The sequence below is a fragment of the Lipotes vexillifer genome, unplaced genomic scaffold (assembly GCF_000442215.2).
Source record: "Lipotes vexillifer unplaced genomic scaffold, Lipotes_vexillifer_v1.1 scaffold496, whole genome shotgun sequence".
Lineage (NCBI taxonomy): Eukaryota > Metazoa > Chordata > Mammalia > Artiodactyla > Lipotidae > Lipotes > Lipotes vexillifer.
The window spans coordinates 10705309-10726547 of NW_006786690.1; the positions used below are offsets into that span (position 1 = coordinate 10705309).

General features: G+C 51.6%; 1 protein-coding gene across 2 annotated transcripts in view; it reads right to left on the reverse strand.

Moving 5' to 3' along the window:
• The window catches only part of KAZN (kazrin, periplakin interacting protein), a 463695-nt gene that overhangs the window by 1344 nt on the left and 441112 nt on the right, over window positions 1-21239 (reverse strand). For both annotated transcript variants that reach the window (XM_007459298.1, XM_007459297.1), the window contains exons 9-14: window positions 19773-19978; window positions 19275-19393; window positions 11439-11670; window positions 10052-10153; window positions 9388-9554; window positions 1215-1326 (exon numbers count right to left, since the gene is read on the reverse strand). In XM_007459298.1, the coding sequence (XP_007459360.1) occupies window positions 1215-1326; window positions 9388-9554; window positions 10052-10153; window positions 11439-11670; window positions 19275-19393; window positions 19773-19978 (938 nt within the window). The remainder of the gene's footprint in view (window positions 1-1214; window positions 1327-9387; window positions 9555-10051; window positions 10154-11438; window positions 11671-19274; window positions 19394-19772; window positions 19979-21239) is intronic.

Genomic DNA, 21239 nt, shown 5'->3' on the forward strand with positions numbered 1-21239 from the left:
AAAGAGTGTGGGTTTTGGAGACTCACAAACTGGGGTTTGGATCCCTGCCCTGCCATTTCCCAGCTGTGTGACCTTGGACAAGTCACCTGTCCCTTCTGAGCCTCAGTTTTCTTAGCTACAAAATGGGTCTAATAATTCCTTTCTCCCAGAGTTGTTGCAAAGAGTAGAAATCCATCTGGGAAGCACGCAGCAAGGTGCTGGCAGACAGTAGCTATAATTATCAGACACGGTGGCCCCTCAGTAAATAGTTCTCTCTTAGGGTAGTCATGGCAGTGCTTTGTGATTATTTATTGATTTGACCGCCTTTCTTTCTGGACCAGTGTGTTTCTCAACCTTTCTTTCAATACTGCCCCCCCCCCCCCTAAAAGAAGACTTTTTAGCCATTTTTTCCCTAATCACACTCCCACTATGAAATTTTCATGCCACAGGTATACTGTGCATCTGTTTATGTGCCGTGTGTATAGCTGTGCTTTATGCACAAAACGAGTAAGGTTTTTTGTGCCCTCCCTGAGCCGAACCAATTTTGACCCCTTCAGGGTGACAGCACCCCCAGTGGGAATGCACAGTCTAGACTGAGAGCATCTTAATGGTGAGGGTGGTCATTTATTCATGCTTATCTCCCACACTCAGGACGTGCCTGGGATGCACTTAGTACACGAAACTGTCCGCTGAATAAATGGAAGAATTTTGGATTATCCGTTTCTGTCGTCTGTGTCGTCTGTGTCTATACACCTCTGTTTAGGAATCTGTGTCACCTGAGTCCACATGATCAGACCCAACTACACATGTTCTTATGCACCAGAGGCTCATCCGCTGCTCTTGGTCAGGCCATTGGAGTTCGAAATCTAAGTCAGTGGCCCTTAGAGTTTAGGGTGTGTTGGAACCCTCTGGGCAGCCTTGCGGCATGCGGGGTTCCCCTTGCCCCAGAGCCCCTTGAGTCAGGAGGCCCCGGGTGGGTCCCAGAATCTGCATGTTAAGCATCCACCCAGGTGAGTCTGATGCAGGCGGGTGAGACATGCACCTCGAGATACAGTGACAAAGACCCCACAAGGCTGAGTGTGTCTTAACCATCATGCAGGTCCCTTGAGGGTGGCTTCCAGGGCCTCTCTCCCAGCTGCACCTGTGACCTGGCCCATCGGCCCCCCTCCAGACGACACAAAGGCCTTTCTTTTCCAGGCTGGGGGGCCCCCAGGTAAACACACGGAGCGACCTACCCGGCCAGCCTTGCACTTGATCCCGCCGCTGTTCTCCTTCCCCGCCCGGGTGATGCTGGAGGCCCTCCCCGCGGGCGTTCCGAATCCCTCAGCCTCCCGGATGCCTGTGGGGCTGAGGAGAGACCCAGTGCAAGTCAGCAGGGCTGCGGCAGCCGGGGGTGTGTGTCAGCTACTGCCACCCAGAGACGCAGACACTCACTCACTCCAGGAACGGCGACCGCAACTGCGGTGTACTGAGTATCTCCTACGTGCCACCACCGTGCTAAGCACTTTACAAACACAATCCTCACAGCACACCTAGAGGCCAGGCTGCCATCTCTCGCTGCCGATGAGGAAAGGGGGCACAGAGAGATCAAGCGACCTGCCCAGGATCACACAGCTGGAAGCGGCACAGCCAAGATCTGAACCCCGGTCTCAGAGACCCCAAAGTCTCTCTTAAGCCCCCAGTGTCCTGAAAACCCTATCAGGAGAGGGGAGACTTGATGGGAGAAGCCCCCCATGTCAGCTCATTAGGTGTGACTGGAGAAACATCAAGAAAGATTCCCCCACTCGGCATTGGGAATCTGGGTCCCCCACTGACTTGTTACCCCCATCGCTCCCTTCCTTGCACAAAAGCATCGAAGGCTTCTGTTAGAATTGGACTTGGCAAACTACAGCCTGTGGGCCGAATGCAGCTAGCTGACTGATTTTGTAAATAAAGTTTTATTGGAACCCAGTCCATTGGTTTGCACGTTGTCTATGGCTGCTTTCTTACTACCATGACAGAGCTGTCTACTTGGACACAGACCACATGGCTCTCGAGTGCTAACATCTTCACCAACTGGCCTAGTATGGCAGAAGCTGGCCAGCCCCTGCGTCAGAATCTTAGTGCTGGTGCGTACGGAGTATGGAGTTGGGGCAAGAAACTGGCTCAGAGCCAGGAGCTCCGAACTTCGTCCTCCCACCTGCCTTCCTTCTCTTTTAGATTTTGGGCAAACCAGTGTGTCTCTTGGACTCCCGTCTTTCTCTGCCTGCAGGGTTGGCCCCAGCATGGGCAGAGCCTTCTGTACCTTCCCTGTCAATCTCACCAACCCCAAGGCGCTGGTGTCCAGCATCTTTCTTGGAGCTTTAGTGGCACTGAAATCCTGGCTCGACTCTCCACTGGCTGTGTGACCTCGAGCATGTCACTTCGTTTCTTGAAAGCTGGGTTTCTCTATCTGCCAGATGGGGATCGTATTAGAGCCAACTTCACGAAGTGATCATGAGGGCTAGTTAAAAAGTGCTTTGGAGCTTAGCTGGAATCCAGTAAATGGCTATAATGATAATAAGTCATATTAACAGTAAAAACTTACTACAGAGGAATTGGCTCTGGCTGACGGGCGGTCAGGAGGTGGCTCTACAGGAGCTGTGAGCCTCGGCTCAGGCCACCACGGAGGTGGACTCATGAAGAGAAATGAACCTTCTAATATCTTTTAAGCTGCCTTAGAGAGGCTCTGCTTCTTTCGGGGCAAGTTCTGCGGAGAAAGTTCAAGGGAGGGGAGGGTGCTGGGCAGGGGACCGCACTGGCTGCTGGGCGGCAGGTGATGGTGAGTTCTCAGGTCCCCGGGTGCCAGGGCATCCTCTCACAGGGAGGCTCTTGCTCTGCGGTGGGTCAGGAACTGAGGTCTTCATTGATGACCTCCCTCTCTCCTCCATCTGGGGATGGAATGCCCTGGGTCTAGTGGGGAAGCTGTTCTAAAGTGCAGAAGCCATGAAAATCTAAACTCATGCAGCCAGCTGTGTTTGCTGTCTCGTGGGAAGTGCATTAAACCCCCCTGACTCATGGAACGTCAGCTGTCTGATGAGCTTGGGAGAACTCCAGAGCCCCTTATTTTGTTTTTCACTGAAAAAGAGATGGAAGTCCAGAGGGGATGTGTGTCTCATCCAAGGATACACAGGACACACAGTGGCAGGGATAGAACTTGAACTTGGTTTTCTAGGAGCAAAGATCTAGACCATGTTTTTCCCCACCTTGGGGGTCAGCGTAGGACCCAGAGGAGGAGACAGAATGTGGAGTGGGGTTAATATCAACATTTCTCTTATAAGGTCATTGGAGGATTAAATGAGAGGGCACATATAAAATGCTGAGTAGGGGCTGGCATAGCATGAGTAGTTGCTGTGATCAACACAGGGGTTGAGGGGTACAGACCTGGCTTGAGTCCCCGCTCAACCATCCCCTAGCTGTGCCCTCATGTGAGCTGATTCCCTTGCTGGGCCTCAGTTTCCTCATCTGTACAATGGAGCCCAGTACGCAGTTCTGGTCTTAACAAACCATCCCCTGAGCAGAAAGTGGCTGCCTTTGTGGTGTAGACAGAGGAGCACAGGTGCCAAAACACCTTCCCTTCTAGCTTTTTCCACCATGGCTAAAACCGTACGGTTCCTCCTGCGGATTAAAAGTCACGAAAACGCAAATAGGCCGAGCGCAAGGTTATGGTCTTTGGAGACTTGAAATGGCTAATTGAATATTTCTACTTCCTGTGTCGGACCTTGAGGGAGGAGAATGCTGGAAGGATAAGTTTTAATGAGGGAAGTTTCTGGAAGATAGGGCATCTCTGTTGACTCATTTCCTGAGTCAATGTACAGGGTGTCCTGGGCACTAAAAAGGCATCGTGTGCAGGAAGGAAGGTGGCGGGGTGTGGGAATCAGCCTCTGTCGGCGGGGCTGGCCTGAGGGCTGAGTCTCACGCAATTAAATGAAGGTTTACGAGGCCCGTGAGGTGTAAGATGCTTCGGTGGAGCTGAGTGAAGTGGGGGAGGACAGAGTATTGATTGGCCGCCTACTGTGTTCCAGGCATGACGCCAGGTCCTTCCCCCGAGTCAGCTCCTTGAACCCTCCTGAAGCCCTGGGGAACAGGAGTGATTGTCTGCATTTCAGGATGAGGGAACCGTGGCTCCAGTTTCTTGCTACAACCACAGATGATGGAAGAGGAGCCAGAATTCAGCCCCCAAAGGCCCTGCTGTGCCCCCTCCTTACATAGGACCACGACTCCATGGACCACACCGCCCCAGGGCCTGGTCTCTGGGCTCACAGTTCAGTGATCCTTTGCGGGTGGGGTGAGGCAGAATATCCTGAAACATCACCTTCTTGTGGGTGCCTGAAAATCTCAATGTGCCCCTTTCCCCACCTGGCTCAGGTGACCTGCCAGGGGGCCCAGGAATACTCCCCCTTGTCTGCTGCCTGGATCTCTCAGACCCGGGTAGCCTGCCAGCCAAGGAGGTAGAGCTGTGACAAGGCCTCTTATTCTGTGTGCTCGAGGGCTGAGTCTCTTTGAGTTCATAATGGAATTGCTCTTCCCTGCTGCAACGCTAATGAGAACACTGGAGCAAAGTGACAGAAAGGGGAGCCCCATGGAACCAACTCAAGAGGAAACTGTTTCAGTGAGACGCTCCAGCACTCCTGTGAGGTCAGGGGACATGAACTGTCAGTTATCGGGGGGCGTCTCTAGGCCAGGCTCCACGTTCACTTTGTCTCACTGTTTATACTTTGGGATGGAGGCTCAAAGGTCCCCCGGGAGGGGCCTAGGGAGATGAGACCACTGCTCGACACAATTCCCCTGTTGTTCTGGCCACTCTTTCTGCCCTTTAGGGAAGCAACAAAGCACGATGCTTTGAATCCCAGCTCCTCAGTTTACCAGCTTATGGCCCCAGGCAAGATATGCAGCCTTGCTGTACCTCAGTTTTCTCATCTGTGAAATGGGGCTCACGCACCCGCCTCTAGGAGGTGGCAACAACGTGCTAGGTTCTGAGCCTGGCCCGTGGCAGAGCTTAGCAAATGGTTATAGTAGCTTGATAACCCCACCTTATAACTGTGTCTGGAGGGGGAAGGAGGAGGGAAAGGAGGGAGATGCCGGCTGACTCTTGCATCCTTGGAAACAAAAAGGGGCACTTTGGGGCCATGGGTCACGAGGCCACAGGATGGGGAGGAGTATTTACAAGAGAGATGCAACGTTTGCCTGATGCTTCCGAGGCCTAAAGGGGACTCTTCCCAGGCCTAACATTCAGAGAGAATCTAAATGAACTACAGGCTGAATCCGCCTTGTGCCTGACCCTCTGTTAGTGGCAGGATACACCGTCCTTCAGGGAAGTGCTGGAGATGGTCACACATTTTCATTAAGGCTTTTTTTTCTTTGGCTCCCGTGATGCTTTGGAACGGCTTGGCTACTCCCCGCATCCTTTTGGTCCACTGATTTATTTCTGTGGATCTTTAACGCACGGTCCTAGGACAGAGTTGGTGCTCGACCGGGGTTTACCGGGAGAAGCAAGAAGTCAGTGTGTGTCAAAGCAGACATCACAGGATGATGTCAGAAAGTGCCCCGCCTCAGTCCCTTTGGTCATATGGTTGTCATGGCAATGAGAGGAGGCTGCAGAACATGATATCATATTGGAACCTATGAACTCTTGGTAAATGTGCCTTTCCTAGAGTTGGGCTGGGTACTGATGTTCCCTGACTTCCTGGTCACGGGCCATTAATACACGGGGACTATAATCTCCCAAGATGCTCTGAGCTGACTGCCCCCCTGTGACTACAGGCATCACATCTACCGGGTGATGTGGGATCACAGATGTGATCAGGGGTCACGTCTCCTGGAGAGTGGAACCAGGTGCTCATCAGCCCCCATCTCCAAGCTTCCTGGTGTGGTGGAGGGTCATAGGAGTCCCTGCTGGTAGATTCCAGCACTGCCACGAACTCCCCTCTAGTCTTGAGCAGGTCACAGCACCTCTCTGAAGCCTGTCACCTCACCCGTCAAAGGAGGCAACGATTCCTTCTCACTCAGCTTCCTTCACAGGGAGGAGGAGAAAATGAAACAAGGGATGTGACAGCACTCTGTTGACGATGACATATGATATCAGTGTGAAGGACTGCTGTTATGACCATCACTCTGTTTCACCCGGCCTGGGATTCAGTCCCAGGGTTGTCTTCTCAAGTCTATTTCGATGGTTCGGGATGTTTCCTCAAACTGGAATCTCTCCACCCAATCCAAGCATTCTGGGAGGACTCACCCCAAAAGACCTGCCCTGCCCTTTCTCTTTCTGGAAAGCTGAAATCAGCAACAGAGATGGAAAAGGAGCGAGAAGGCAGTAGACAGGATGAGATACCTAGACCACTGCAGAGTTGTCCTGGGCAAAGCCCGAAGATCTTGGTTAATATAAACCCATCAGATCTTCCCAAGCATCTCACCACCTGCCTGGGGATCACTGTCTCCCTGGTGTTTGGCTTAGCTGGGGACTCTTGTACCAACAGCAGTGGGCTGTAAAATTCCTTAGTGACTCATGGAGTTCTGTCTTCCCCCAGCTAACTGAAAGTCGGATCCCCTGGCCCATGGCAGGGTCTCAGCAATGGGCCGCGAGGTTCCAAAATCCCACATCCCACGTGGAGACCTTGACTCATAAACTATGACCAATATGTGCAAAAAAGCAGCATCAAGGGAAAAGGTCCTAACAGGGAGACAGGTTTGGGGTCTGGTACTGGCATTGCCTCTTGGCTCCCTGGCTGAGCAGCCTCAGATTCCTCAGAGGTAAAATGAGGAGCCTGGACTGAGTCCATTTCCTCCTTCCTTGTCCTGACATCAGGAGGACTGCTTTCACCTGGTTCCTGAAGGAGTCGCTGACCTCCCAACGACCTAAGAACCCACCCTATTTGTGCCCCATTGAAACTTCCCTAGTGCTCACCCACTAATCCTAGATAGTCGTCAACATACCTCCCACCTCATGGCGGGGGGGGGGGGGGGGGGGGGGGGGGGGGTGACTGCGGGTTTTAATCAGTACACAAATGTTAGTCACACGGCTAATGTTTAGCTAGAGCTGCCCCTCCAGGGCTTGGAAGATCATAAGACTGTTACAGATCACATGGCTCCAGAAAGGAGGTAAAGGCAGGTGGAAAATGCTGAGGAGAAAAGCCTTTTTCCTGCACCTGTTGATTCATGGCTCATGGAATAGGGTTCTTGTCAAAACCACCTCAGCATGCATACAATGCGTGAAAATGTAGATTCCCGGGCTCTGCCAGCAAATTCTGGTCCTGTAGGTCTGAGCTGGGGATGAGGTATCTGCATGTTACAAGAGCACCGATGATTCTGCTGCAGGATCTATGAGAACTGCTTGGGTATCAGCCTGCCAATGGGGGAGGGCAGTCCAGGGCACCTGGACGCTGCGACAGATGCACAATTTTCTCCCACCTTGCATAACATGGGGTGTGGCTCAGCTGTTCCCTGAGGCCCCATGCGGTTTGGGGGTTGAGCACTCAGGCCTGACGCAGAGAGCCTCAGGTTCAAATCTGGCATCTGTTAACAAAATGAGCTGACCTTTAGCTAGACTGACCAAGAGTTAAAAAGGGTGATGGGGCTTCCCTGGTGGCGCAGTGGTTGAGAATCTGCCTGCCAATGCAGGGGACACGGGTTCAAGCCCTGGTCTGGGAAGATCCCACATGCCGCGGAGCAGCTAAGCCCATGAGCCACAACTACTGAGCCTGTGCGTCTGGAGCCTATGCTCCGCAGCAAGAGAGGCTGCGATAGTGAGAGGCCCGTGCACCGTGATGAAGAGTGGTCCCCACTTGCCGCAACTAGAGAAAGCCCTCGCACGGAAACGAAGACCCAACGCAGCCAAAAATAAATAAATAAATAAATAAATAAAGGGTGATGACTCAAATTAGTAAAACTAGGAATGAAAGGGGATAACTCTACATAAATAAGAGGGATTACAAGGAAATGATTATATGATCAATTGTATGCTAACAAAATAGCTAACTTAGATGAAATGGACAAATTCTTAGAAAGATATAAACTATACACACTACTATATATAAAATAGATAACCAACAAGGACCTACTGTATAGCACAGGGAACTGTACCCAATATTTTATAATAATCTATAAGGGAAAAGAATCCGAAAAAGAATGAACATATATATATAGTGGTGTACACCTGAAACTAACTCGATATTGTAAATCAACTATACTGCAATTAAAAAATGTTTTTAAAAAGTAAGAACCTAAAAAATGATATAAACTACTGAAACTGACTCAAGAAGAAACAGAAAATCTAAATAGATCTACAATCAGTAAAGAGTTTGGATTAATAATAATAATAATAATAATAAAACTTCCCACAAAGAAAAGCCCAGGACCAGATGGCTTCACTGATGAATTCTACCAAATGTTTAAAGAATAATGAACAGCAAACCTTCACAAACTCTTCCCAAAAACAGAAGATGAGAGAAAACTTCCCAACTCATTCTATGAGGCCAATTTTACTCCGATACCAAAACCAGACAAAAATATCACAAGAAAACTACAGACCAATATCCCTTGTAAATATTGATGCAAAATTCCTCAACAAAATACTAGCAAACCTAATACAGCAACATATAAAAGGATTATACACCATGACCAACTGGGATTTATCCTAGGAATGAATGCAAGGTTGGTTTAACATCTGAAAATCAATCACATGATATATCACATTAACAGAATAAAGGACAAATCTGGGCTCTGACATTTACTAGCTGTTTGACCTTAGGCAAGTACCTTGGCTCCTTCAAACAATTTTCTCCATCTATAAAGGAGGGACAGTGAAACTAATTTCTTAGCATCGTCATGTGGATAGAATTAGTGCCCATGGCATGTGCTCAGTAAATGGTCATCTAACCCTAACCACAATCATTGTAAAAGCAGAGAGTGCATTGGGAGTTCATCTGTTCACGTGTTTATTCTCTGGCCACTTTTCAGATGAGGAGCCTGGGGTAGGTGGGCCGACATGGTCTGCTCACCTAGATGGTAAAAACCACTAAGATGCCCATCCCTGTCTCCAAACCTTCGTCCCCATAGTCAGCCCTGCCTGGAACAGCCATCTCAACCTCTTAGGCCAGTGTGAATCCTCCCCAGCTCAAACCCCACCCTCACATGGCCTTCCTCATACACGCTGGTCACTCTCCCTTCTCTAAATGCCCGTTTTAACCATGCACTTTATTCAAAACCTGACTACTCCTCTATCTCTTTCTACTACGGCGTTCAGGCTAAAGCACTGCACTTCTCTGAGCCTCAGTTTCTGGATCTGCCAAAGGAGACCGCCGTGTTGCAAAGGAACAGGTGGGATCCAGGAAGGATGGGCCAGGACCATCCGCTTCCAAAAGCTGCGAGCTGCAGCCAGCAGCCCACGCTCACTTGGCTGGGTGGAAGATGGCACTCATCTCCTCTGCCAGGTGCCTCCGGAGAATGTGCTTCCCGCTGGGGATGCCCAGGGCCGTGGCCATGGCCTCAGCGTTGAACGTGGGTTCCAGCACCAGCACGGCGCCGTGGACACCACTGTTGGTCAGGTTGTCTGCGTACTCCTGAGGGCAAGACATGAGGCCGGTGAGCCACCCTGCTGGCCTGAGGGGGCCCCACCTCCACTGGGGATATGCCCCCAACAGCAAGGGCTTGACCTCCGGGGACCAGTTCATTTAATACTGAGAGGGAACCCCACCCCACTCTTTTAGGGCCATGAGAGCAGCGACTGGACTATTTTGTCACTGACATACCCAGACTGAGGCAGGCAGCCCATAAATGCTTATTGAGGGAGAAGGTGCGTGTGGATTCAATCCCGCCCTGGCTTCAGAGAGCGAGAATGGCTCAGCACTCCCTCCTGCCCCATGAGACGTGGGCGCTGCTGGGGGGATGGCAGGAGCGGGGAGTAGTTCGCTCCTCTTGAGTGACAGGAGGCAGGTTATTCTTGCCAGCCTGGGCGACGATGCCTCAGCCCACGCAAAAATGGATATTGATTTGCACACACACAGACGTGCATGGGATTTGCCCAAGAGTTACCCCCAGCCCCGCCATCTCCCCTCACCTTCAGGTCGATATCTCGCACCCACTTGAGCACCCGCTGGTTGGTCCAGACCACGGGGTCTATGTTCTGCGTCTCGCAGCGAGCCCGGCGCTCCTGGAGGGCCTGTTGGGGTGGGGAGGGTGGGTCAGCCGGGGGGATGAGGGTCCACGGTGCTGGCAGGGACCTCAGCATGCTGATGTGAGGCTCCTGGCCAGGCCATCCACGGCTGCTCTGACCACGTCGATCCTTTCATTCTGGAAAATGGGGAGAAGCCCACTTCCGGGGTGAAGGAGCCTGGAGGCAGAGCCGCCTGCATCTGGAGGCTGGGGCTGCCTGGGACCCACGACGGCTGCCTGGTTGTGTATCCCAGCCCCCTGCTCACCTGACTTGGAGCAGGTGCTCGATGCGTGTTTGTGGAGGGACGGCCCCAGATGAGGCCACCCATTTCCACACTTCACTGTCACGATCGGCCCACTCGTCACCTCCTGTACCAGACTGGGGCTCCTGGGGGCAGGGCCTGTGTCCTCATCGCTTCCTGTGCCCAGGGCTCTGCGCTGGGTGTCTGAGAAGACCCAGAAGACCCCTCTCCTCCCACCCCTGAACTGCTTGTGCTCTGACGGTGCTCTAAGAAAAGTAAGCCCTCTGCACTCAGCCCCACAGACCCCAGCAGCCTGGGACCCCCACCTCGGGGGACTATTTGGGGAGAGGTGCCGGTAGGCCTTGGAGAAGCTGAAGGAGATGCCCTGGGCTCTCTGGCTTGGCAGCACTCAGAACAAGGGGCACTCAGAGTCCAAGCTCCATATGCCCTACAGTCCCCCAGCTACCTGTTTGCACTCCCGTTCACCCTTCCACCTCAAACCCAGCATGGGAACCACACAGGACTCTCAGATCTTCTGCTGCCACAGATCTGTCCTCTGGGCCTTAGTCTATGCTGTTCCCTCTCTGGGCTGCTTTCCCCCTCATACCTTCTATTGACTGATCCCTGAAATTCCTCCTTCAGGTCTCACTTTAGGTGTCACTACCTCTGGGAGGGCTTCTCTGATCCCTCTGGAAGCTTCTCCTTTGCGTTTTCAGAAAACCCTGGGCTTCTCTCACTGGGACAACCTTCCATGATGTTGTGACCACAAGCTTCTTTGTGGCTTCCCCTGATAAGCAGTGAGTCCTTGGAGGATGAGTGTTTCCCGTTTCCCCTGAATTGAGCACAGGGTCTGGCTCATCCCCAATAAGCAGTTGTTTAAAGGGGGGAGGGAGAGAGGAAGGGATGGATGGGTGGATGGACAGGTAGAAGGATGGATGGATGGATAGATAGATGGGTGGGCAGATGAGCAGGTGGTTGGATGGACAGACAGTGGATGCGGATAGGAAAGCAGGGCTGTGGAAGGTGCCCCCCACCAACCCCGCTTCTCACCTCCCTGCTGAAGTTCACTTGGTACAGCAGCTCGATTCCCAGCAGGATGCTGATCTGGTGGAACTTCTTGGACACATTCAGGTGCTTCTCCAGGTCCCGCTTCATCAGGGAGTTCAGCATCCGCCCATCGACCAGGTGGTTTTGGAAGGCCTGGGAGTACTGGGACAGGCCGATGTCATTCAGCCAGGCCTTGGCCACCCAGTGATGGTCCAGGTCAGCGGCTTTGGACAGGCTGGTGAGGAGAGACACAGCCGGAGAGAGGGGTGGGTGGGGAAAGGTGGCAGAAACAGAGGGACAGGGAGAAATGGGGCAGAGATGAGCAGAGATAAAGAATTAGAAGCAAAACAATGGTGGGGAGGGGACACAGACAGAGAAATGAACAGGGATGGAGTGGAGAGACAGAGAGGAAGAAAGACAGAGGGCAGAGGTGGGGAGAGGTGGATGGAGGGGAGAGAGAGAGGAGGAGACAGGGAGAGACACAGGGAGAGGGGGACAGAGACATAGGAGAGAGACACAGACACAGAGGAGACAGAGAGAAATAGACAGAGAGAGAGGCAGACAGACACAGAGAGACAGAGACAGAGGGAGAGACAGAAACAGAGAGCAAGCCCCAGAGAATAAAAAAGGGATCAGCAGAGAGGCACAGGGAACAAGAAGAGAAGAGACCATGTTCAGACACACTGAGAGTGGAAAGGGACAACGACAAAGCCGCAGGGACGAATGCAGCAGTAAGCAGCACCTCTGGGGACCCCGGCACCCCCCCACACACACCCAGAGTCACACAGCGACACGTCTTGGAATCAGAAATAAACCCCACGTTTTGCTTATTCCAAGTCGTCTCTCCTCACCGCCGTATCTCAGATTTTCTGTATCCCACCCAGAACTTCACCCAGTGCCATGGGCATGCGCACGTAGTAGGCGCAAAACGAACACGTCTCAAATGGATAAAAGCGTGGTCCCCTCAGATGTCATTCCCGTGCTCGCCACAGGGTGGCAGCCTCGCAGAATGAATGAGGGCGGCGCCTCCCACCTGCGGAGGAACTTGGAGAAACTACCGGAGGTGATGCCGGGTAGGGAGTTGCACTGCTGAAGTGGGAGCCTCGGGGGACCGACCACAAAGGGATCCTGATGCGAAAGAGAAAACATGGGCTTACGGAGTGACGCCGCCCTCCTCCCCAGGCCTGGGATCTGGGCTGGCAGAGGGAGCACCCCTCACCCACTCCCCAGCTGGGGTGGGATGGAGGCTGTGAGTAGAGCACCCTACCGGCCAAGCTGGAGACCTGGGTGCGGTTTTCAACCTCATCTGATTCCGCTTCCTCCTTTCTACTCTCCACCGCTCACTCTATGCACCGTCGTCTCCCCCCCGGACTTCGCCTTCCAGCTGGTCTCCCTGCCTCTGGGGCCCCTTCAGCCCTTCCCTAGGATGGAGATAGCGGATCACGCCCCTCCCCTCCTGCTGGTGTCCTCGATGGCTCCTCGTTTCCTTCCTCCGCTCCAAGAATGTGTATGGAGCAGCTACTTAGCTCCGTGCCAGGTAGATGCAGATGCGGCCTTACAATGGGCACATCTCCCATCTTCACCCCTTCCCTTCACCACCCCTACACTCTCCCGTCCGGGGCTGACCTCCATTTCCAGGGCTCTGGATCACATCTGTTAACAGGGACTTGCAAGTTCACATCTCTCTTCACTCACCTCTTCTGAGCCCCGGATTCTAACCAGCTGCCCTCTTGACATCTCCTCCTGGCACGGGCATCTCAAATTTAACAGGCTCCAAATGAAATGCCGGTCCTCTCTCCCATCTCCCCATCCTCACTTGCCCCGCCTCTCCCCTTCCCTACTCTGTCCATCTATCAATCACTCTGGTCAGTGTGTCCGCCCCCTTGTCTCCTTTTCTGGGGTCAAGCCATGGCCACCTCTGGCATAGATTTCTGCAGCTGCCTCCTGACTGCCCCCCCCCACCCCCTTGCCCCTTCTAATCCACTTTCCCCGTGGCTGCCAGATGGCAGCTTTTAAATACAGCCATCAGATCATGTCACTCGTCTACTTAAAACCCCCTCTTAGAGGAATCTTCATATTACTAAGCATATTACTAAGTGAAAGAAGCTAATCTGAAAAGGCTACATACTGTATGATTTCAACTATATGACATCCTGGAAAAGGCAAAACTACGGAGACAGCAAAAAGACCAGTGGTTTCCAGGGTTTGGGGGAGAGGGAGGGATGAAAAGGTAGAGCACAGAGGATTTTTAGGGCGGTGAAACTACTCAGTATGGTACTGTAATGATGGATGCACTCCATTATATGTTTGTCCAAATCCATAGAATGTACAGCACCAAGAGTGAACCCTAATGTAAACTATGGACTTTGGGTAACAAGGATGTGTCATTGTAGGTTCAACTGAAACAAGTATTCCATCTGGAGGGCGATGTTGATAATGGGAGGCAATGCACCTGTGAGGGCAGGCGGTTTATGGGAAATCTCTGTAGCTTCCCCTCAGTTTTGCTGTGAAACTAAAACTGCTCTAAAAAATAAAGTCTTTAAAAATGAGGAAGGAAACAGACTTTTTTAAACAAGCAAAACTGAAAGACTTCATCATCAGAGGAATGAACTACAAGAAATGTAAAAGGAATTTCTTCGAGAGGAAAGAAAATAATAACCACATGGAAATTTGGACTACACAAAAGAATAAAGAGAACTCCTAAAACTCAACAAAACAGACAAACAATCCGATTCAGAAATGGGCAAAGGACTTGAATAAACATTTCTCCAAAGAAGATGTAAGAATGGCTAATAGGCCCATGAAAAGATGCTCAATATCACTAATCGTGAGGGAAATGCAAATCAAAACTGTGATAAAATACCACTCCATGCCCATTAGGATGGCTACTATCAAAAAACCCAGAAAACAAGTGTTGGCAAGGAGGTGGAGAAATTGGAACCCTTGTGCACTGTTGGTGAGGATGTACAATGGTATAGCTGCTGTGGAAAACAGTGTGACTGTTCCTCAGAAAATTAAAAATAGAATTATCATATGATGCAGCAATTCCACTTTTAAATATATATCCCAAGGTATTGAAATCAGGGTCTTGAAGAGATATTTGTACATCCAGGTTCATTGCAGCAATATTCACAAGAGCTAAAATGTAGAAACAACCCAAGCGTCCATTGATGGATGAACAGATAAGCAAAATGGGCTACATACATAAAAGGGAGTATTTTTCAGCCTTAAAAAGGAAATTCTCTCATATGCTACAACATGGATGAATCTTGAGGACATTATGCTAAGTGAAATAAGCCAGTCACAAAAAGACAAATACTCTGTGATTCCACTTATATGAGGTACTTAGGGTAGTCAGATTCCTAGAGAAAGTAGAATGGTGGTTGCAGGTATCCTGGGGGGAGGGGAGAATGGAGAGTTAGTGTTAATGGGTACAGTTTCAGTTTTACAAGATGAAAAGAGTGATTGGGAGGGGGCTTCCCTGGTGGCGCAGTGGTTGAGAGTCTGCCTGCCGATGCAGGGGATGCGGGTTTGTGCCCCTGTTGGCCGCTGACCCTGCGCGTCCGGAGCCTGTGCTCCGCAACGGGAGAGGCCACAACAGTGAGAGGCCCGCATAGCGCAAAGAAAAAAAAGAAAGAAAAAGAAAAAAAAGAGTTATTGGGAGGGATGGTGGTGATGGCTGCACAGCAATGTGAATATATTTAATGCCACTGAACTGGACACTTAAACATGGTTAAGATGGTAAATTTTGTGTATTTTACCACAATAAAAAATTTTTTTAAAAAAGATGATTGGAAATGGTAAATAATCTCGGTAAATATTTTCCTCACTTGCTAATCTCCTTAAAAGATAATGGCCAGTTTAAAAGAAAAATAATAACCATGTATTATGGAGGATATATATATATATATATATGTATATATATAGACATAGTGCAAAGGAAGGAGGAAAAAGCATGTTACACTACACTACACACAAAGTTGTATAATATTATTTGAAGATAGTGTTAAGCTTTCTGTGTATTGTAAACTATAGAGCAATAATTAAAAATAACACACAAAAGTATAGCTCATAAGCCAGGAGTGGGAACGCTCAATAAAAAGCCAGTAAAAGAGGGAAAAAAGAACAGAGCAGATTTGAATAAAATAAAACAAGGAAACTCTCCCGTGGCGCCCCTTTGCAGGAATAAAATCTGAAATCGGAAGTCTTTGGGGTGACCTCGCAGGTCCGGGCTCCCCCTCCCACCGGGCTTGGGCTGGAAGCACTTCCGGGATGCCCTGAGGTTTTTGCTCCTCAGGTGGTGGGGGTCCCTGCCTTGCCCGGCACCCATTTCCTTCCAGCCCTGCCCAGGTGTCAGCTCCCACCTTGCAGAGGCTGCCTCTGACTGTGCTGTCTGAACTTGCCCCCTGACCTGCTGCTCTGCCTCTAACAATTCCCTTCACAGCACCCATCACACATGGAACTTAACAAATGAAGTATCTGCGCCCAGGGACTGTGGTCTCTAGGCTCCGAGTCAGCCTAGTGCCGAATGCGTAGCAGACATATCATGGGAAGGACTGAGGGCAGAAAGGTGGGCTCCCAGCTCCGCTTCCCTCCTCCCACCCCTCGGCCACCCAGAACCACTGGGTCTGCCCCCAAGGGCCAGGGCCTCCCGGCCTCCTGGGCTGTTCTCCACCCTACCCTCTTCACCTGCTTAACTCCTGCAAGACCGTGTTGAGATATGGCTCTCCCCAAAGCCTTCCAGGACCCCTGTGCCAGGTCAAGACCCCCCTTGTGTCCAGAGACTCTTCAGAGTCCTCGCATTTGTCACACTGGGTACTTGCTGCTCGTCTGGCCAGCTGTCCACTGGACCATCAGCTCCTGGAGGGCAGGACCGGGTGTGGCGTGTCTACGAATGCCCAGGCTCCCCACCTGGCTCAGAACTAATGCCCAACAGCTTCTGGTTTAGAGTCCAGTGCAAGGAAGACAGGGCAAGGCTGGGCAAGGGGGTCACCGGCCCCAGGCTTCCCAGCACCCAGCTCCTGAGCTGGAACCTTCTGGCCCAAGACAAGCTCCCTTCTGGGATGAGAAGGTGCCTGGGTGACCCGCTCCAGCCTCGTCACTTCAGATGGACTCTTCCCAGGCCCAGCCGTCGTTGCTCTCTTCCCTGGGAAAGGGGCTGAAGCTCACAGTCTCTGAATCAGATGCTGTTGGGCCTTTGATGGAGACCAGAAGACTTCTTTTCCGTCTCAAGGAAGGGTCTGCTCAGCGAATCAATGGCGCAACCAGACGTGGGGTGTGGGGTGGGAGGGGGCCCATTTATAATCAGCAGTATCCCTCTACATGCTGATAATTAATGCACTCCTGCCCTTCCAAATGGTTCTCTTTCCATTAAAGTTGTCCCCATGGGGCCTCAGCTTGGCAACACTTTCCCAGCTGTTGGTGTGAGCCACTGTAAGCACCGAAGGTGAATAAAACAGAATGATTTTAAAAGTAATTCAAACATTTTATAAAATTTGACACTGCCCCCTCCTCAAACTGGGACCAAATTAGATCCTGAAATCCGAGTTTGGGCACAGAATTTCAATGTCATCTGGGTCATCATTCAGCACAGAAAACATGAGGCCACTCTAGCTCCATCAGCCTTAGATGAAAGACCTCGTGCCTCTGTACCTCGGTTTCCTCTTCTGTAAAATGGGGCTACTCCTACTTGCCTCCTGGGCTAGAAGTGATACGAGAAGGTAAGAGAAGGTAAAGTCCTTAGCACAGGGTCTGGGATGCATTCAGTGTTCCAGAAATAATAGTAGCAGGAGCTACATCGTTGATGTTTTGAACACAAAGGCAACTTGGGAGAGTGGAAAGGGAATTGACTTTGAAGTCAGATCTTTTGTAGTGTGACTTTGTGTCCATTACTTCTCTGGCCTCACTTTCTCCACCTTTAAAATGGGGGTAAGAATGTCTATCCTGCCCTGATGTTGTGATGGTCAAATAAAATCATGTCCATAAAGTGACGGACAGGTTGTCAGGGGTTGGCAGATTTTTGGCACGATTTTAGAGGTAAGGGGAGCCAGGCCCAGAGAGGGCAATGTCATGCCCAGAGTCACACAGGACCTCACCGGGGTTCTTACCCTAGAGTTCACAGCCCCCTCAAAGTTCCACAGGTGGGTCAGAGAGTCCCAGAATGCAAAGTTGTGAAGTTTTGTGTATTTCTTCTGGGGCAAGTTTCGGAAGCTCTTGTTAGATTCTCAAAGGGGCCATGATCTCGCACAGTTAAAGAGCCACTATCCTAATTTAACCCCCTTTACTTCACAGGTGGAGAAACCAAGTCCCACAGAGGGCAAGGTCACTGGGCAAGTTAGAGACAGGCCAGGATTCCTTAGGGAATGGAGCCCTTAAATGAAGGCCCCTCCCTGCTCTAGGAGGCCCTGGGTGTCTAATGCCCAGGCCGTGGTTTTGGAAACAGTCCTGCTTATGGCTCTCATAAGTTTTCAAAATCCGTTCACATCTGGCTGCTGAGTTGAATCCATCCCTTTCCCGGCGCAACGAGGTTCTGAAGGGTCTGCTGAATTTCGGGGGAACTTGGGCAGCGATCCCACATTTTTGAGAGGTGAGGCGGGCAGCCCCACCCTGTTCAAGTAACCATGATCACGTTGGGAATGGGAGGGGTTGGGAGGCGTTTCTAGCCTGGATGGCCCAGGATGGTGAGCTTTGGGGGATTGGGGGAAGGCACTGGGTAGGGGTGGGTGGTGAGTGTGAGGTGCTTGCGGGACCCCCAGGAGGGGAAGCTCAGCTGGGTTGCAAGCTCCTGCCCTGCTCTCCCCTGCCCCCAACTCTCCACTCCTCCACCCCTCCCCCACCAGCCCTGCCGTCTAGGAGACCTGCTGACAGGGCCCAGCGTCTTCTGGCTTTGCTTGTTGTGAGCTGCTGCCTGAGTTTCTGATCCCATCTCATCTCTATTTCCTGTCACCTCGGAATCACTCTCCGGGACACCCAGGAATTTGCTTTTCCTGCTTCTAAACCAGCCTTCTTTCCTACCTCCAGCCCCCTCTTTTTTTTTAATCCACAAAGCTGCTTCTGTAAATAATAAATAGCACACACCACCAGGTTTGATTAATTAACTGCACAAAAATGCTGGGGAAACCAGTGAAGGAGATAATTATGCAAAACAGTGTCAGGTTTACCAGCTACTTTTCTCCCCCCTCCTGCACTCTGAAGACTTCGGGGAGGGGTTCTTCCCTTTTTTCTGGAGCTGCTTGGTGAAAGAGGGGCTCCCCAATAAGTCCTGCTCACAAAGGTCAGGAGAGAGGCAAGCAGGAGGGCGTTGGGGGGGGGGGCGGTAATGAGCAATGGGGGCAGGGCGGCCGCGCTGGGGACACACCTGATGGGCCATCTTCAGCCATTCCCAGGTGCGCTTGCCGATAGACGCCCCCTCCCACCGGGCCCCAAACCAGGCCCATTTCTTCTCTTCCTCCCTGCTTTAGGCTCTTACCTGGAATGGTAAGAGCTGGGCTTTGAGGTGGGAGTAGGCAGAACACACATTTGGGCCAAATTCCCCAGATCGACTGGGGCTGCCCCACCTCCCAGACAGAGGAGTTCTGGGGGGGCGTGAAGCCCCCTGACTCCCGCACCGGGGAGATCATAGGGCATTTACGGCCTCACTGAGTTTGTTCTCCATCTTTCTACGGGGAGGGCCGGCCCAGAGTGCGGCTAGGCTGTGCTCGAGCCCCTGCCCAGTGGCGTCCGGGGCCCTGGCACTCCTCCCGCCTGGCCCAGCTCACAGCGCCCGCTCCACCCCCGAGGAGGCGAGGTCTCGCGTGGGCTCTCTTCTCCCCCCACCCCGGGGCCCAGGCGCCGGCTCACCTCCTGCCTGCCTCGGCGTCGCGGTAGTCCTCAATGGCCAGCCGGAGCTTGCGCCGGTGCAGGGAGCTGCACACGCCCAGGCCCAGCTCTAGGTCCTCGTCACTCAGGCTCAGCAGCACCTGCGCCGGGCAGGTGGAGACTGAGCGCCGGAAGGGAGGCGTGGGGGCGGGGACCCAAGGCACCCCTCCCCTCAGTGGGCGCGCGGCCGAAAGTCTCTGCAGCCGCCTCGCCTCCAGCCACTGCTCCATGAGGCCAGGCGGTGGGACCGCTGACCTGGCTGAAAGGGCCCGCTAGTCCTGTCCTGCGTCCCTCCAGCCAGGTAAGGGAAGGTTAGTCCCATTTTAAAGACAGGGCGGCTGAGGCTCAGAAGGGCTGTGTGCCTTGTCGGAGAGACACAGTGGTTTACTGGAGCCTGAACCCAGTTCAGCCAGCTCCTCTAACCCAGAGGATGGGATGGTGGAGGGGGGCGTTCCCACGGGGATCCGGCAGGTGCCCTACCTTCCCACTCTTGACGTTCTCCGCACAGGCCTTGACGTACATGGGCATGGCCATGACCACCTCCAGCCAGGCCTGGACGGTGCCGGCCTTCCAGTGCGACATGGGCGTGGTCCTGACCAGCTCCACCTGCTGCAGCCGGTCTGTCTGCTCCTCGCCCTCCGACAGGCTGAGGCTCTGTCGCGTGGGGCTGCACTGGCTGTCCGAGTCTGCAACACACAAGCACACAGGGCCGTGCTGGGGAGTGGGGTGAGGGGCAGGGCAGGGGCTGCAGGGGGCAGGAACTGGGCAGGCTGCACCCCCTGAGTCTGCACCCCAGGGGATGCAGGGGATGGGCAGGGATGTCTTTCCCCCCACGCATTTCTTCTTTGCAGAATCCAAACGGCTTTTGTTTTGTTTTGCTGCCCCTCCCCCAGTCCAAAGTAATCTGTGCCCTCTAAAAGAAAAGAATTTTAAAATCTTAATCCAGAAAAGAATAAAAATAAAATAGAAAGTGAAAATCACCCCAAATCCTATGCTACCCAGAGACAGCAGCTGCTAGTATTTAGTTAAATGGTCTTTGGGATACACAAATGCCTACGCTTACAAACAAACACAGATCCCCACGTTTACATGATGTGTTCCGTTTTGTAATATGCTGTTCTCATTTACACGACGGAGGACACCCTTCCATCTCAGCAGAGACTGCACAGGATTCATCAAAGGGTTGCTCTGAATCTATTTGACCCGCTGCCTGTTGATGGGCCTGGGTCGTCCCTCATTTTTCACTATTGTAAACAACGCCAAGGCAGTCATCTTTGGGCAACTGGGTGATTTATATTTTTAGGATAAATGGAGCCCCAGCTCTGTTCCTTAGCACACTGAAGCCTGTTTCTGGAGTGGCCCTCCCAGACAAAAACGTCTCTCCACCAGCATTTTCCAACCCCATTCCTGAATCCATGGTCAGCTGCATCAACACTTGATAAATATACCAAGTTCAGGTGGTGAAGAGTCAACCAAGAAGGGAAAAGAATCTTTCTCTAAAGCAGGGTTAAGTGAAAACCCAAACGGATGAACAATACCGTGAGAGATGACAAGTATTAAAAAATAAGCCTGATTTGAAACGACCCTATATTATATTGTATATTATAAGTCATTCTAATATGTAAAAAATGCGTATCCATCAGATCGGCACATAGTAAAACAATGGGTATGGAGAACACAGAAATGTTATAGTTACTGAGTTTGGAAGTACGAGGTTATTTCCCTCTTGCTATAACTCTGGGTATCATCAGAGTTCCGTAATAAACATGTATAAGTTTATAATGAAAAAATTGGAAAAATTAAAAAATTAGGAAGCAGCATAAATGGTTATGGGTGGGAGTTTGAATGAATGATGCTCCATTCATATGTTGGAATATAAGCAATTAATTTAAAAATCTGTCACAGGAGAACAGTTTTTTTTTTTTTTTTTTTTTTTTTTTTTGGGTC